The 14,533-nt window shown below is 38.8% G+C and overlaps 2 protein-coding genes across 3 annotated transcripts; both read right to left on the reverse strand.

Moving 5' to 3' along the window:
- Nucleotides 1-549: 549 nt before the first annotated feature.
- LOC104422604 (formate dehydrogenase, mitochondrial) lies at nt 550-4,139 on the reverse strand. 2 transcript variants are annotated; one of them, XM_039303928.1, is made up of 6 exons: nt 3,850-4,139; nt 2,439-2,610; nt 1,691-2,231; nt 1,318-1,442; nt 1,100-1,212; nt 550-996 (listed from the first exon to the last, which is right to left on the reverse strand). In XM_039303928.1, the coding sequence occupies exons 1-6, from the start codon at nt 3,934-3,936 to the stop codon at nt 883-885; spliced, it is 1,152 nt and encodes a 383-aa protein (XP_039159862.1). In that variant the 5' UTR covers nt 3,937-4,139; the 3' UTR covers nt 550-882. The 2 variants fall into 2 exon arrangements, with proteins under 2 accessions (XP_039159862.1, XP_010033274.2); XM_010034972.3 differs by having other exon boundaries at nt 3,862-4,135.
- Nucleotides 4,140-7,782: 3,643 nt separating this feature from the next.
- On the reverse strand, nt 7,783-10,069 carry LOC104423902 (formate dehydrogenase, mitochondrial). Its single transcript, XM_010036337.3, is given in 8 exon segments — nt 7,783-8,071; nt 8,074-8,134; nt 8,236-8,279; nt 8,282-8,347; nt 8,427-8,551; nt 8,666-9,206; nt 9,408-9,579; nt 9,745-10,069. Coding segments are annotated over 8 exon segments (1,134 nt in total). The 5' UTR covers nt 9,820-10,069; the 3' UTR covers nt 7,783-8,021.
- Between the last annotated feature and the right edge of the window lie 4,464 nt (nt 10,070-14,533).

Consider the following 14,533-nt stretch of genomic DNA (forward strand, 5'->3'; position numbering starts at 1 on the left):
ACATTTGATGATGAGTAATTTCTCTATGTAATTAGTAGCATTTTTGACAAAAAAGATCTTAATATAACAATTAGTGAATACTATGTGACTCTTTAACAATAGTTAATGATTTTTCAAATTAAAAAAGTAAGCACCTATGTGAACTGTTCATGTGATTAATAATTTATTTAGTCCATTAGTAATAATAGTTGTCAATGCAGCCACTGAAAAGTAAGTTTGTGCGCAATCAGTGATTTCTTTCCATATTGTTGGTAGTAAAAATTACTTTCTACATTAAGAATAATAACATTGACAGTCATTATTTAGTCGATAGTAACTTTTCATATGAAAATAATGTTTAAATAGTAGTTGGTAATTTTCGTATGGAAAAACAGAAATCTTCATATAAATAATAACAAATAATTAGTGATATATATATATGTATATATGTATGTATATATGTATATATGTATATATATGCTTAGTAGTCATTTCCTAAAGAAAGGTTACTTTCCATACGAAAGTACTATAACTTTAGTACCAGTTGCAAATTTTCTCCAAAGTAGACAATGTCGACTGTAATCAGTACATAAGGACATGAATTGTTTGAGTAGAAAAAAATCAGAGGAGATAATTTGCACTAAGGGTCTCAAACAAGACCTCATGGATCTTCGATGCAGCACAAGCTAAAGACAGAGAGTTCAAGATGTACATTGTAAGAGCGGGCATTATTACACTTATTGAAGATCCTGCATCGTCTTTTAGTACAGCACAAGCTGAAGACGCACAGTTTAAGACGCACGTTGTACGAGCAGCAGCATCGTTACACCAATTCAAGATCCTACAAGCCCGACTATGTGAAAGCTTGAACATGGAAACTGCAGGAGCCGAGGAGCAGGGAAATCACCGGTACTGCGGGGCCAGTTCACCCTCCCTGACAATGTAATTCTGGAGAGGGAATTCCTCTCCCTTGAAGTACCTATCCAGCATGTCTTTTGTTCCCGCTGCGTATCGCAACTGCACCAAAACCAAAATTTGCAAGTCAGAAACATGATAAGAAGAGCGAGTCAAAAAGTTACAAATGAAATGGGAGGCGAGGGAGTATGGAAATGTATAGTACCTGCGCATCTATAGTTGTGCCGGAAATATGAGGTGTCATGGCCTGGTTCGGCATGTACCGCCAGGGGTGGTCCTTGGGTGCTGGTTGCGGGAACCAAACATCCCCACTATAACCTGAAAGATCGACAGATGAAAATCTAACATGATTAGAAATTTGGAGAGAAAAAAGAGAAAAAAAAAAAAAACACAATTATAACCGATCTTCTGGCTATAGTTTACCTCCGATGTGTCCGCTGGAGCAAGCATCAGCAACTGCTTGTGTATCCATGATTGCTCCTCTAGCATTGTTGACGATAAGGACACCCTTCTTCATCTTGGAAATCCTCTCTTTATCAAACATTCCTCTAAAACATATACCATGGCCTTCATCACATAATGCTTGCAACATTTTACAAGCACTCTCTCTCTCTCTCTCTCTCTCTCTCTCTCTCTCTCAAAAAGCCTTTCCTTTTTAGGAAATTTCTCAATATATACTTGCAATTAACTTCAGAACCTCACATATTGCAAGAAAACTAAGAACCAGAAGCAGACTAACACCATAAACTTCTTTGGGAACGTAAACGTTACTGGGTTAAATTAAAAGGATTTTTACCTCGTTTTCTCAGTTAGAGGGGTGTTGACCACAACTATGTCACATTTCTGAAGCATCACATCAAGATCCTCCTCAAATTTTGCACCAGTCTGCTTCTCCAGTTCTGGATCCATTTTCAGGCGGTCATGATAGAGGAGATTGCAATTGAAAGGCTTCAATCTCTGTAGCAAAAGCTTGCCAATTCGTCCAGCACCAACAGTCCCGACAGTTTTTCCTTCAAGATCATAAGCTCTGTATGCTATACCAGCCACATTCCAGTCCCCATTGATGACCTGATGATATCCAGGCAAAAAGTTCCTTACAAGAATGAGGATTCTCATGAGCTCATCCTCTGCAACCGAAACAACATTGCTACCAGTGACTTCTGCAACTGTCAACCCTGCGTCAGCTGCAGCCTTTAAATCAATGTGATCAGAACCAATCCCAGCAGTGAGAAGAAGCTGCAGATTCTTCGCCTTTTTGATTCTTTCCGCAGTAACATAGGCAGGGTGAAAGGGGGTTGTTATGAGGACATGAAGATCGGGAATATGCTTTTCAAGTTCTGTGATGATAGAATTGAGAAGTGAGAAGCAAAGCAATCATAATCATGAAATAATAACAAGTTATAGAAAGCAATACAATAACAGTCGAGCAACAACCAAATCAATAATCATCGAGATTAATGACATGGCAGATATCAGCCAAAGCCAAAGGTTCCTGCGGAGCAAATCTATATAGAAAGCCATTGTCAATTCTAAAACATACTCACCACAGTCTGGTCCCTCCTTGTCATCTGTGACTATGTACTGATGCCCTTGCGATTCCAGCCAGTCGTGTATGCCCAAACCTCTCTCGACACAGCCCAAGAAATTCGGATTCAACTCAGCATATTCATTGGCCTTGTAGAACACACCCACAATCTTTTTGCTTCCAGCAGTAGACTGATAAAAGTAACCGCAGAAAACACATGCAGTCAGAAAAGAAGAAAATTTTGAAGCAGAAAAGGAAGATTTTAGCAAGAAGGCATCAGTTCAAAATTCCAGAGACATGTATCTCCATTACCAACTCATAACATTATCACTTGAAACGAGAACTACCCTAAGAAACCAAATCTGATAAGTGAACAGCAACCCCCTATCAAGATAAAATGGCCAAACATTTCACATGAGCTTTCTGTGTAATCCACATAGTCAAGCAAAGTAATAAATCTTGTGATAAAAAAAGCAAAGGAAGAGACATCCGTTAGTGTCTGATGCTATCAACCTTGGCAGACTAAATTTCAGTACGAAGGCAGCTACATTGTGCACAAGTTTCTTGATCATAAACCCCGTTGCTTTGGTACAAATATTTGATTGAAAACATGTTGTGTTTTTCAAATGGCAAAAAACAGAAGTACCAAGCGCAAGTTAATACAAACCATTCGTCCGCATCACTTGCAAACCAGGCAAACCCAGCTGCTACAGACGGTCTCTTATCAGTGCTAAAATACCTAATTGTCTGTGCAGCTTTCGTTCTCTCTATACCTCCTGTAGCATTGTGGCATAATAAGCATACACTTCTTCCTAACATGACAGACTACAGTTCATCAAGAGGTTTGACTTTGACTGCGTCTCTGTTGGAACCCACTAAGATGATGATAATTGTGCGCACCGATCGACAACCTAGACATATCACAAAGCTTCCATTTTTCCAACTCTCCAACAGAAAGAAAAAGAAAAAAAAAAAGTTCCGTTTTCCCCTTCCTAATTGCCAAGCCGACAAAGACCCAAAACAGCCCACAAGGCCTACTGTCAGTCTGTCGGACACTCGTCATCGTCGCCATGCACGACTCTCAACCCCTAATTAGCGTCGGCACTAATGAAGCCTGGCTAATCGAGCATCAGACGCCGATCCACAAACCGAATGCCCACGACCCAATTTCAAGACGACCCTCTAAATTCCGATCAAGCGAACCACCGTCCCGCTACTCAATTCAGTCACACGCCGCTGCATCAATCAATTATAGACCCATAAAACACAGATAAGCCCAAAAGCATCCGGAGAACGCACAATCCAGCAAAACATAAGCTGGAGAACCAGACTACCCACAGAAAACCGAAGATAATCATGCGAAAGCTCGCGATCATGCGGACCACAACAGCAGCAGCAGCAGGTCATCGAAACAGGGGGCGATGACTAACGGGTCCACTCACATGGGCACGTCTAGCGAAATTAGCAGACGAGCACAGAGCTCTGATGGCGGAGACACCAGCTCGCTTCATCGCCATCTCCGAGCCGAGCGACACTCGCGGTCCAAAGAGAGATTCGGCACCGGAAGACGAAAGAGAAGGCGCGAGAAAACACTCGTGAAGTACTCTTGACAGAAAGAGAGGGACGTTTCGTGTTATATAATAAATATAGGCGAGGAGGAGTCGCGAGGGGAGAAGAGAGATCGACTTTTCCTTCGCTTTTTGCTTGCGAAGAGAAGGTGAGGAACGCTGGCTCTGGCAAGTGGCAGGTGGCGTGGTCGCTCTGTCTTCTTCGCTTTTGCTTGTCCGATTCGCGCCCGTCGCTCACCGTTTGGCTTCCGCGAGTGCGCGATTTCCTCTGGAGACGTAGATGGTAGGCCGAGAGTTCTGACACGTGGCGGTGACGTTATTATCGAAATTGGAAATCCCTTTCTTTACATTTCTCTTTTTTTTTTTTTTCCCTTTAGCATATTATCACGAAAAAAACCCGCTAAAAACCCCAAAACATATATATTTATGACAAATTTACTCTCGATTAATTTTTGTTAAATTGTATCATCAAATTACTGAATTGAATAATATATAATTTGAGATAGATGTTAATTTGAGATTTTTCGTAATAAAAGGTAAATTTATCGTAAATATATCATTCTAAAGTTTTTTATAGTAAAAAATTTATTCTTTGATAAATTTATCACAAACATATCAGTTTGAAATTTTTTCTAATTAAGAAATTAATTTGAAGTAAATTTCTCATAAATATATCAATTTAAAATTTTCATAATTTTAACCATTTTTCTTTTAAGGGACTATTATAAAAAGGAAATGCAGCATGGGCACTCGTTACTAAATATCACTCTCACATGTACAACATACAACTTAAAGATTTTAAGCGTGCATGTCAACATAATTATGACCTCGCTTATTTAGATAAATTATCATTTCCCTTCCAAAACCGCCTTTTTGAAGAAAAAATTTGTAAATTGTGACATGCTTTTTCTCTCCACTTCATCATTTCTTACCTATCCATCGATGACTAGCTACCGCCTCTTGCCTAGCCCCTCGCCGTCCTCACCACCTCAAATCTGGTCCAAATCAACATAGGGCGACCCCATCTAGACCATATTAGGCCCGATCGATAGGATACCTGCGAGCTCTATCAAAGAGCTTAGAATAGTCGCTCAAATAAAAACCCGACATTCACAGACCGGCAAATCGTGTTTAATGTATTTCAGTAATCATATTAAGTCGTACCATTTGAAAAAATACTATATTTTTGTTCACTTAATCGTAATAAATTCGCGTGAATTGGTAATCTTCTCTTCCTACGAAAATGGAATCAATTGAGGATCGTGACAACTGCCGTAGCAAATGCTGATTCGTCCTCCCTTACTGCCTCTCCAGTGTCCAAAGCGGCCATACGAATCCTGATTCGTCCGTCCTTTTCAACTCACGGCTTTTCGGTGTCCAAAGCGGCCGTGCTTTTCCGAACAACGTGCGTTTTGGAAATCCTCAGCCGTCCTTGCGCTTCTCATGGACCAAATAGAGCTTGAATCTTCGTTTAGGCACTGTTTCACTTGTTGAAGAAAAGTTCCCAAAAACTCCATCAAATAAATAAATGAAAAAGAGGATTGAATTATTTTCATGCTTTCTCAATTAAGCCTATATACCTAATTTTGTTTAATTAAGTCCATCTGACAACGAATTCGATTGATCAACTGATGTAATAGTATAATGCGGACAAAATACGCACAACATGTGTGTACGTGTTTAATTGATGTAGATTACGTTAGAGTATAATGCAGATGGATGTGGACAATTCAGATGTCAATGTCGAGTTTTCCCATGAAACGCTGCAACGTCACATAAGCCCTACGTTGACTAGATTTGGCCGGCTTTGATGTGGTAAAGTGAAAGGACTCTGTAAGAAAATTCAAAAATTAGGAAGTACCGACACTATTCAATAACCTTCATGTTAGGTCAGACACTCCGAAACGTATTTAATACTCTCCAACATAATCAACACTTAATCAACAAATTTTAACAAATGAGAAAAGAAGAAAACATAATATTCTCTTCTTTTCCGACTCTCATTTTTTGTGACACATAATTTATCCATCAAGTTTGTTTTTTCTCTCTCTTCTCCTTCAACATATTCTAACACACGAGTCTAGAATATGAATTGCTTGTTTTTTCTTCAAATTTTATAAATTATTGGAATGGAGTTAAATTTATCAAATTGAAACAATAAATAATATCAATAAATGGTGAATTAATGTTTTTAGTGTAAATTAATTATAGACTTTTATTTATTTATTAATTTATGAATTTGAATTAAATTAATTTGATTAAAATGATACACTTAATATACAACATGTCTCAAATTCTCTTTTTCTTCTTCTTTTTTTTTATAAATAATGTGTTGGCGTGTTACGTTGCATTGTGTCGTTTATCGGTATCAGTACTACTTAGATCAAAAGTATAGAGATTCAATTAGGAATTTCGTAAATTTATTGAGCCGGGCGCATTCCTTTGGTGCATCCCTTGCCAGTTGGCCGACGCTTCAAATCTTTGACCCAAGTCCAATAATTAGGACACTACGCAAAGATATGACCTGTCCCGGATAATGGCTGGAATCATCAAAATCAGATGAGCTGTTCCTTTCGTTGGTAGGTTGACTCGCGCGCGCTAACGCGATAAGGCACGATTACGTGGACAATTTATCCTCTTCCTGCTCCTGCGGATAAAATGCGTACATTTTTTATTTATTTATTAACCTGACAGGTCATGCACTGTCTGCAAGCACTAATCTTCGAGAACTTCGGTCCCAGATTTTATTTTTAAAATTTTTCTTGGAAGCATTTACTAAGTAATCTAATAATATATATTCGATACCTTAACTTTCCAATCGCATCTAAAATACGTGTGCTTTAAATATTGGTATTTCTAATGTATAGAATGACACGACTTTTACTGTCCGTGTGTTTAGCAAAAACCGTCGCTTTTATTGGTTAAAATAATAAGTTATTGTACCAATGGTGTTTTCGCATTTTGAAATGGAGCTTCGTATTCTTCCAATTTTTAAATATTGATGAGTGATTTGGATGTACACGCTTCCCCGAATTGAGGAGGCATTACAGCCGCTATTCAGGCGGTCCGTCTATTGTGATTGATTGTCCTTTACGTGATATGTCCACCATCCTTTGACAATTCTCCTTTTACTTGCAAAAAAAAAAAAAAAATTAGAATTATGAGTACCTATTTGAGTACCTATTTTGCACCGCATGTCAAAAATCGCAAATTTCACCATGGAGTCGGAAGAATGGGCTCGATGACATGGTTTGAATAAATAAAAGTAAATCTATATCAACAAAAAAAATTAAAAAGACTGAATTGCAAAATGCGAATAAGTTGGAGATCCAATTCTATGATTAACTTAAAGTTGAGATGTTCTTGGGGATGTCAGGCATTACTAGAAGCATTTTGCATAAAATTTTAGATTCTCATCACACAAACAACATACTTCGACTTTGAGATCAAGCAAGACCTCAAATTGCGAAAAACAAAGTGCCGGAGATTTGGTCTAATTTCTTTTTTTTTTTTTTTGGCATTCATTGTTCTAATTTTTTTTAATGGATTAGATGGGGCAATTGGTTCCTTGCGAGGACACTCGGTTATCAAATTCCTGATATATATCAATAATTAAGAGTCATTTCCTAACACGCTATGCGGAGGTTTAAGTCATGTCCCGCACGTGTAGCATAGTAGCGTCACGCTAGGAATGAACATCAATAATTGTATCCGGCAATAACGATAATCGTCGACTATGCTCAGTAAATTGGGATATGAGTTTCTGTTTAATGGACCGTGAACTATCGCGCCACCTTTTGGACTAAGCAAAAGTAACGTTGGTGTAAGAAAATTTGCACAATGAGTGCTGTTACATTCTCAAACAAGACCACCTCAATCTTCAATACAGCACAAACTAAAGACACGCTTTAAGAACAAACGTTGAAACGGCAGCATTACTACCTACACTTATTCAAGATCCTGCAACTTCTAATGAGCTCAACGATCGCGAATTCTCGAACATGGAAACTGCACAAGCTGAGGAGACGGAGAGATCACTGGTACTGAGGGGCCAGCACGCCCTCCTTGACGATGTAATTCTGGAGGGGAATTCCTCTCCCTTGAAGTACCTATCCAGCATGTCTTTGGTTCCGGCCGCATATCGCAGCTGCACCAAAACCAAATTCAAAAGCCAGAGCATGATTAAAAGGCGAAACGGTGCCTTGCTTATTGAAAACGAGAGACAAGAAGTATGGAGATGTATAGTACCTGGGCGTCTATAGTTGTGCCGGAAATATGAGGCGTCATGGCCTGTTCGGCATGTACCGCCAGGGGTGGTCCTTCGGTGCAGGCTGTGGGAACCAGACATCTCCACTATAACCTGAAAGACCAGACAGATGAAAACTGAACATGATCGGGAAATGACAACTTATATAACTGATCTGCCGGCAATAGTTTACCTCCGATGTGTCCACTGGCACAGGCGTCAGCAACAGCTTGTGTATCCACGAGCGCTCCTCTAGCATTGTTGACGATAAGCACACCTTTCTTCATCTTGGAAATCCTCTCTTTATCAAGCATTCCTCTGAAACATATACCATAGCCTTCATCACATAGTGCTCGCAACATTTTACAAGAACTTCAAACCTTACACATTGCAAGAAAACTGAGAACCTGAAGCAGACCAAATGATTTTTACCTTGTTTTCTCAGTCAGAGGGGTGTTGAGCACAATTATGTCACATTTCGGAAGCATTGCATCGAGGTCCTCCTCAAATTTTGCACCAGTCTGAACCTCCAGTTCCGGATCAATTTTGACACGGTCGTGATAAAGGAGATTGCAGTTGAAAGGCTTCAATCTCTGTAGCAAAAGCCTGCCAATTCGCCCAGCACCAATGGTCCCGACAGTTTTTCCTTCGAGATCATAAGCTCTGTGTGCTATGCCAGCCACATTCCAGTCCCCATTGATGACCTGATGATATCCAGGCAAAAAGTTCCTTACAAGAATGAGAATTCTCATGAGCTCATCCTCTGCAACCGAAACTACATTGCTTCCAGTGACTTCTGCAACTGTCAACCCTGCCTCAGCCGCAGCCTTCAAATCGATGTGATCGGAACCAATCCCAGCAGTGAGAAGAAGCTGCAGATTCTTCGCCTTCTTGATCCTTTCCGCAGTAACATAGGCAGGGTGAAAGGGGGTCGTTATGAGGACATGAAGATCGGAAAGATGCTTTTCAAGTTCTGTGATGAGCGAATTGAGAAGTGAGAAGCGAATCAAACATAAACATGACAAGTTATAAAACCCAATACAGTAATAGTCACAAGCAACAACCACGTGAATAATCATCAAGAATAATGAAATGGCAGGGATCAGCTAAAACCAAAGGTTCATGCAGGGCAAATCTACAGAGAAACACATTGTCATTTCTAAAGCGTACTCACCGCAGTCTGGTCCCTCTTTGTCATCTGTGACTACGTACTGATGGCCCTGCGATTCCAGCCAGTCGCGTATGCCCAGACCTCTCTCGACAGTGCCCACGAAATTGGGATTCAACTCGGCATTCTCATTGCCCTTGTAGAACACACCCACGATCTTCTTGCTTCCAGCAGTAGACTGATAAAAGTGACCCCAGAAACCAGAAACCACATATGCATTCAGTAAAGAAGAAAATGTCGAAGCAGAGAAGGCATACGGTTCAAGTTTCCAGAAGCACGAGAACCAGAGCACGAACAAAAACACAAAATAATCACGGATCACGCCGACTAACGTGTCACTCACATGGACTCGTCGAGTCAAGCTCGGAGACGAACAAAGAGCTCTGATGGCAGACACACCGGCATGCTTCATCGCCATTTCCGAGCCGGGCGGTTCTCGCAGTTGACGGGTTCGAAGTGATTCGAAGAGAGATTCAGTATCGGAAGAAGAGAGAAAAGTGGATAAAACAATGGTGAAGTACTGGGAGGGAGATGTTCGATATATATAGGCGAAGAGTCGCGAGGGAAGAGAGAACAACTTCTCCTTCGCTTTCTTGTGATGAGGAAGCGAGACACGCTGGCTTTAGCAAGCGGCATGATCACTGTCTGTTCATATGGAAAAAGCGTGTCTCGTTCTGGCTCTGGCGAGCTGCATCCTCACTTCCTCTTCTTGGAAAAGAATTTCTTTTTTGAGCAGTTTCCAAATTCGATAGGTTTCTATTTTGGATGAAGGAGACGGAATTATACCTTGTAAGTCCAATCACGTAGGTAAGGTCGATCATGGGGTCTAAAGTTATGGAGACGTGATTATAACTGTCATTAGTATTTATTACTTAAGAGCAATTATGCTTTTTAGACCATATAAAGCCGTATGTGATTTGTTGTAGAGACCTGATTATCATTATGAAATCTTATATATTTTCTCGATTTATCAATCTTTCAGTCTTCAATATTCGTATTTCTTACCGTTGATTTTATTGTTCTCCATCATCGTAACACAATTTCGATTCTATTTGAATTGACTCTAAACTCATTTAATAAAGAACCAAAGATCAATCTTTAGTGAAAGCTATTTCACTAATTGGGATTGATCCCGATTTCTAGTGAAACAGCTATTAAATTTATGTATATGAAAATCATGTCAATTCCGATCATTTGTGGATAATCTCCATAATTGTTAAAAAAAAGTAAAATAATAATAACGTGTTTATTCTCACGGTCATCGCGTGGAAATAAAATCCATGTGCGATTATTTTACTCTGCAAGGATTGACGTTGCAAATTCTGATTCGTCCTTCCGCATTCCCCTTTAGACTGTCCGAAGCGGTCATGCAAAATCCAAGCAGTCCCGCCTTACTGGCTTTTCGGAGTCCAAAGCGGCCATGTTTTTTCGAGCATCGTGTCTTTTGGGAATATTGAAAATGACGTCTTTAAGAATTTCCATCAACCAAAACAGAGCCTTTCAAGTTTCTTCGCTTAAGCACCATTTTCTTTGTTACAAGTTTTCACAACCCCTACATCAAACAAATAAATGAAATAGAAAATGAAAAACTTCTACTCTGCTTATCCGTACTTTCACGTTTTTCTGAATAAAAATTTTATGTACTTAATTCGTTGAGTCAAAGTCCATTTCTAGGCTCCTTGGATTATGTAAGGACATGACTTTTTCTTAAAATATTTTCTCACTTGGCAATTACGTGACTAAAATAATGTTGTTTTGGTCTAAATTTAACTTTTAATAAAATTTTAATAAGTAAGCTAATTTTTTTTTCTTTTAAAAAAGGACAAACTAGCAATGAGGATCGCGAGGTCTTGCCAATGGTTGGCCACCCCCAGATCTAGCTCACCCAAACTTGATCGAGGACCGCTACTAGCAACCAACCCATCACCCATTGATGGTGGTCCTCGATTAGGTCTACCCGATTTGGGGGAGGGCTGTGGCCCACCCAGTGGCCCTCACCTATGGTCACTGGCTAGGGCCCAATCACCAATCATCCCTTACCCTCGTCAGCCCTTCTCAGCAATGGTGAGATAGCCCGCCCTCGTTGCTGTTCGTCCTTCACTTTCCTTTTTTTTTTTTTCTTTTTAAAATTGTAATAAAAATCATATTTGAGCCAAAATGATATTGTTTTAGCCACATTATCAACACATTAGTATTTTCTATTAATTAAATTAGATTAAGTTAACAAAATAACTTTATTGTACCAACTTGATAAGTTTTATAACTTAATTATATTTTTTGTAAGTTTTATGATTCAATTACACTTTCATAATAAGTTTTAAAACTTTTAGTATACTTATCCTCCCAAAAAAAAGGGGGAAGGAGTTGTTGAATTTCTCCTTGTGTCCCATAATTTTTGGTGCAAGCATTGGTTGACCTGCTAATCTTGACCCGAGTCAAACAATTTTGATCGGATACGTAGCTTTTTGGTCAGTGATTCACTTGCACATTTTCACTATGCAGTAATATAAGGATTGTCTCTCTTTTTAGAAGCAATAGGAGCATGGGTGGCTTTGCACCTTCTCAAGCGCTAAACTCATTGGAAGGACCCAAGGAGCAGTAAGAATACTTATGGTGTGTTTGGTAACAATTTTGTTTTCGGAACAATTTGTTTTCAGAAATACTTTTTTCTATTTCTATTTCCCGAACAGAAATATGTTTAGTACGACTCTAAATATTTCTGTGACTTAGAATTTATTGTAATTTATTAATGATTTTATTACTTTTTTTGTTTTTCTTTTTCTTCTCCTTCTTCTAACCAATCGCCAGCCTTGGCCATGGCTAGCCAACAACTAGCCAAAAGAGGGCTGGTGAGGTCGTTGGCCTTAGGGGAGCCTTGTCGGCCATTGTTGAGGCCGGCGACCAGCTGGGGAAGAAGAAAGGAAGAGAAAAAGAAAGAAAAGAAAAAAAAGGAAGAAAAAAATTTCTTGAGTTGTTCCCAAAAACAAAAAAATTTACCAAATACGTTTTTGTTCTATTTTTGTTTAGAGGAACAAAAGAACATAAATAAGTTTTCCCTGGAGCTTTACCAAATCGCACTTTAATTTCTGTCTTACATGGATAAAAGTTAGCTGCATGCCTAACTTGCTTGGAGAGTGAAAATTTTACGCGATGGACCAATAGTAGTGGATTCAATGCTTTCCCTTCTTTCTAACTATCACATTCCAACTAATGAGCCAACCACTCTACCACTAAGCCACTGAGGAACAGGGGGAGATTAGGTCTCTTAGGGCGCGTTTGGTAACGATTCTATTTTTGGGAACAATTTCTCAAATGATTCTTTTTTATTCTGTTCCTGGGAACAATTTCTAAGCATTTTAAGCCGTTTGATAATTGTCCAAAATTTTTTATTCTAGAATAGAATTGCATTTGGTACCGTGCTCAAAATTTATACTCCAAATAATTTTTTTAATTTTTAAATAATTTTATTACTTTTTTTTTTCTCCTATTCTTTTTTTCCTTTCTCTCTCCTATTCTTTTCTTCAAGTGGTCGATCGCTAGCGAGGGCTCGACAATCACCGGAGGGTCGCGACCCTCATCGGCCCGAGGCTTGCCGGCCCTCAATGAGGCCCGCTTGACCATCGGCGAGATGGGCGAGCCTCGCCGGGGCTAGGCTTACCTTTGGCAAGCTCGCCAAACCTCGCCTTAGCCTGGCGAGCCTCTGGCGATCGGCGACAGTAGGCAACGGACAGCAACTGTGACGATGGATGAAGAAAAAGAAAAGGAAAGAAGAAGAAGAAGAAGAGAAAATATGGGCTTGATTCTAGAATTGTTCCCGTGAACAAGAATCAACTTTTTTTTTTTTCTTGATTCGGTTCCAAATCTACTTCCGAGAACAAAAATAGAAATTTGTTTACCAAACATGATTCTATTTCAAAACTACAAGAAAATAATAGAATTTGGCACTATTTGGTCGGTTACCAAACATGTCCTAAGTTCAATTCCCTTCTCAATCAATAACCAATAAATTAACTCCTAAGAATTCCAATCCTAACTCCGCTTATTATCGCTAGCATTTTACTAATTAGTGGTCACCCCTCCTACATGAGAAGAAAGAAATAGGGGATTCGAATTTTCATCTTCTTAAGGGGTTAGTGTGGAGACATTTAGCTTCATGTGTGAGTTTCAACATGCCCTACAAAGAGGCAAGCAAACATGTGAGTGTGAATTGAGAGTTAAATACGACATACAAAAAAATAATTATAGCTAGCATTTTAGTTATAAAAAAACGAGCTTAAAGCATTTATTAAGTGATCAAATAATAAAATATTGGATGCACCATGTCACAAAATCACAAATTCAGGAGTGAGATGCTGTAGTTTCACAAACTTAGTGACAATGTCAGACGAATAGACTAGATGACATGGATTGAAAATTAAAGTAAATCAATAGCAACAACTAGAAAAAGGGCGGGGGGTGTTTAAAAGAGAGTATAGCACAAATATGGAGAACCAATTCTATAGTTATCATAAAGTTGAGAGCGGAAAATGAATAATTTTAAAAATATTTTTCTAAAAATGATTAGCCAATAAAAAATATTTTCACTATCGACAACAATTTATATCTAAATATTATCGTGAATAATAAAAATATTTTTTGTTCATTAATCTTTGTAACTGATATAGGTGATGGTTTTTAGAGAAATCTTTTTCTAAATTATTGATTTTCGGTAAAACAAACTGAACCTCAAAGTTAAGATGTTCTTGGTGATGCCAAGCATAACAAGAAGCGTTTTGGAAAAAAATTTAGATATATTTTGACTTTGTAATCAAGCGCTACCATAAATCGAGAAAAACAAAACGTCAGAGATTTGCGTGTAACTTGATTTTCTATTTGCATTCATTCATTTTTCTTTACAGATAAATGAGGCAATCGGTTCCTTACGAGGACACTTGGTAACCAAAATCCAGGTATATTTCGATGTCTAGGAGCATTTCCTAACACGGTAAGCTAAGGTTGAAGTCATGTTCAGTACGGGTAGTACAGTAGCGTCACGCTAGGAGGAATGAAAATTGATAATTACATCAGGTGATAAACGATAATCGTCGACTATAATATTCAGGACATTCCGATGCGAGTTTTATCTGCTTTTC

This window comes from Eucalyptus grandis, chromosome 10 (genome assembly GCF_016545825.1).
Source record: "Eucalyptus grandis isolate ANBG69807.140 chromosome 10, ASM1654582v1, whole genome shotgun sequence".
In the NCBI taxonomy this organism is placed as follows: domain Eukaryota; kingdom Viridiplantae; phylum Streptophyta; class Magnoliopsida; order Myrtales; family Myrtaceae; genus Eucalyptus; species Eucalyptus grandis.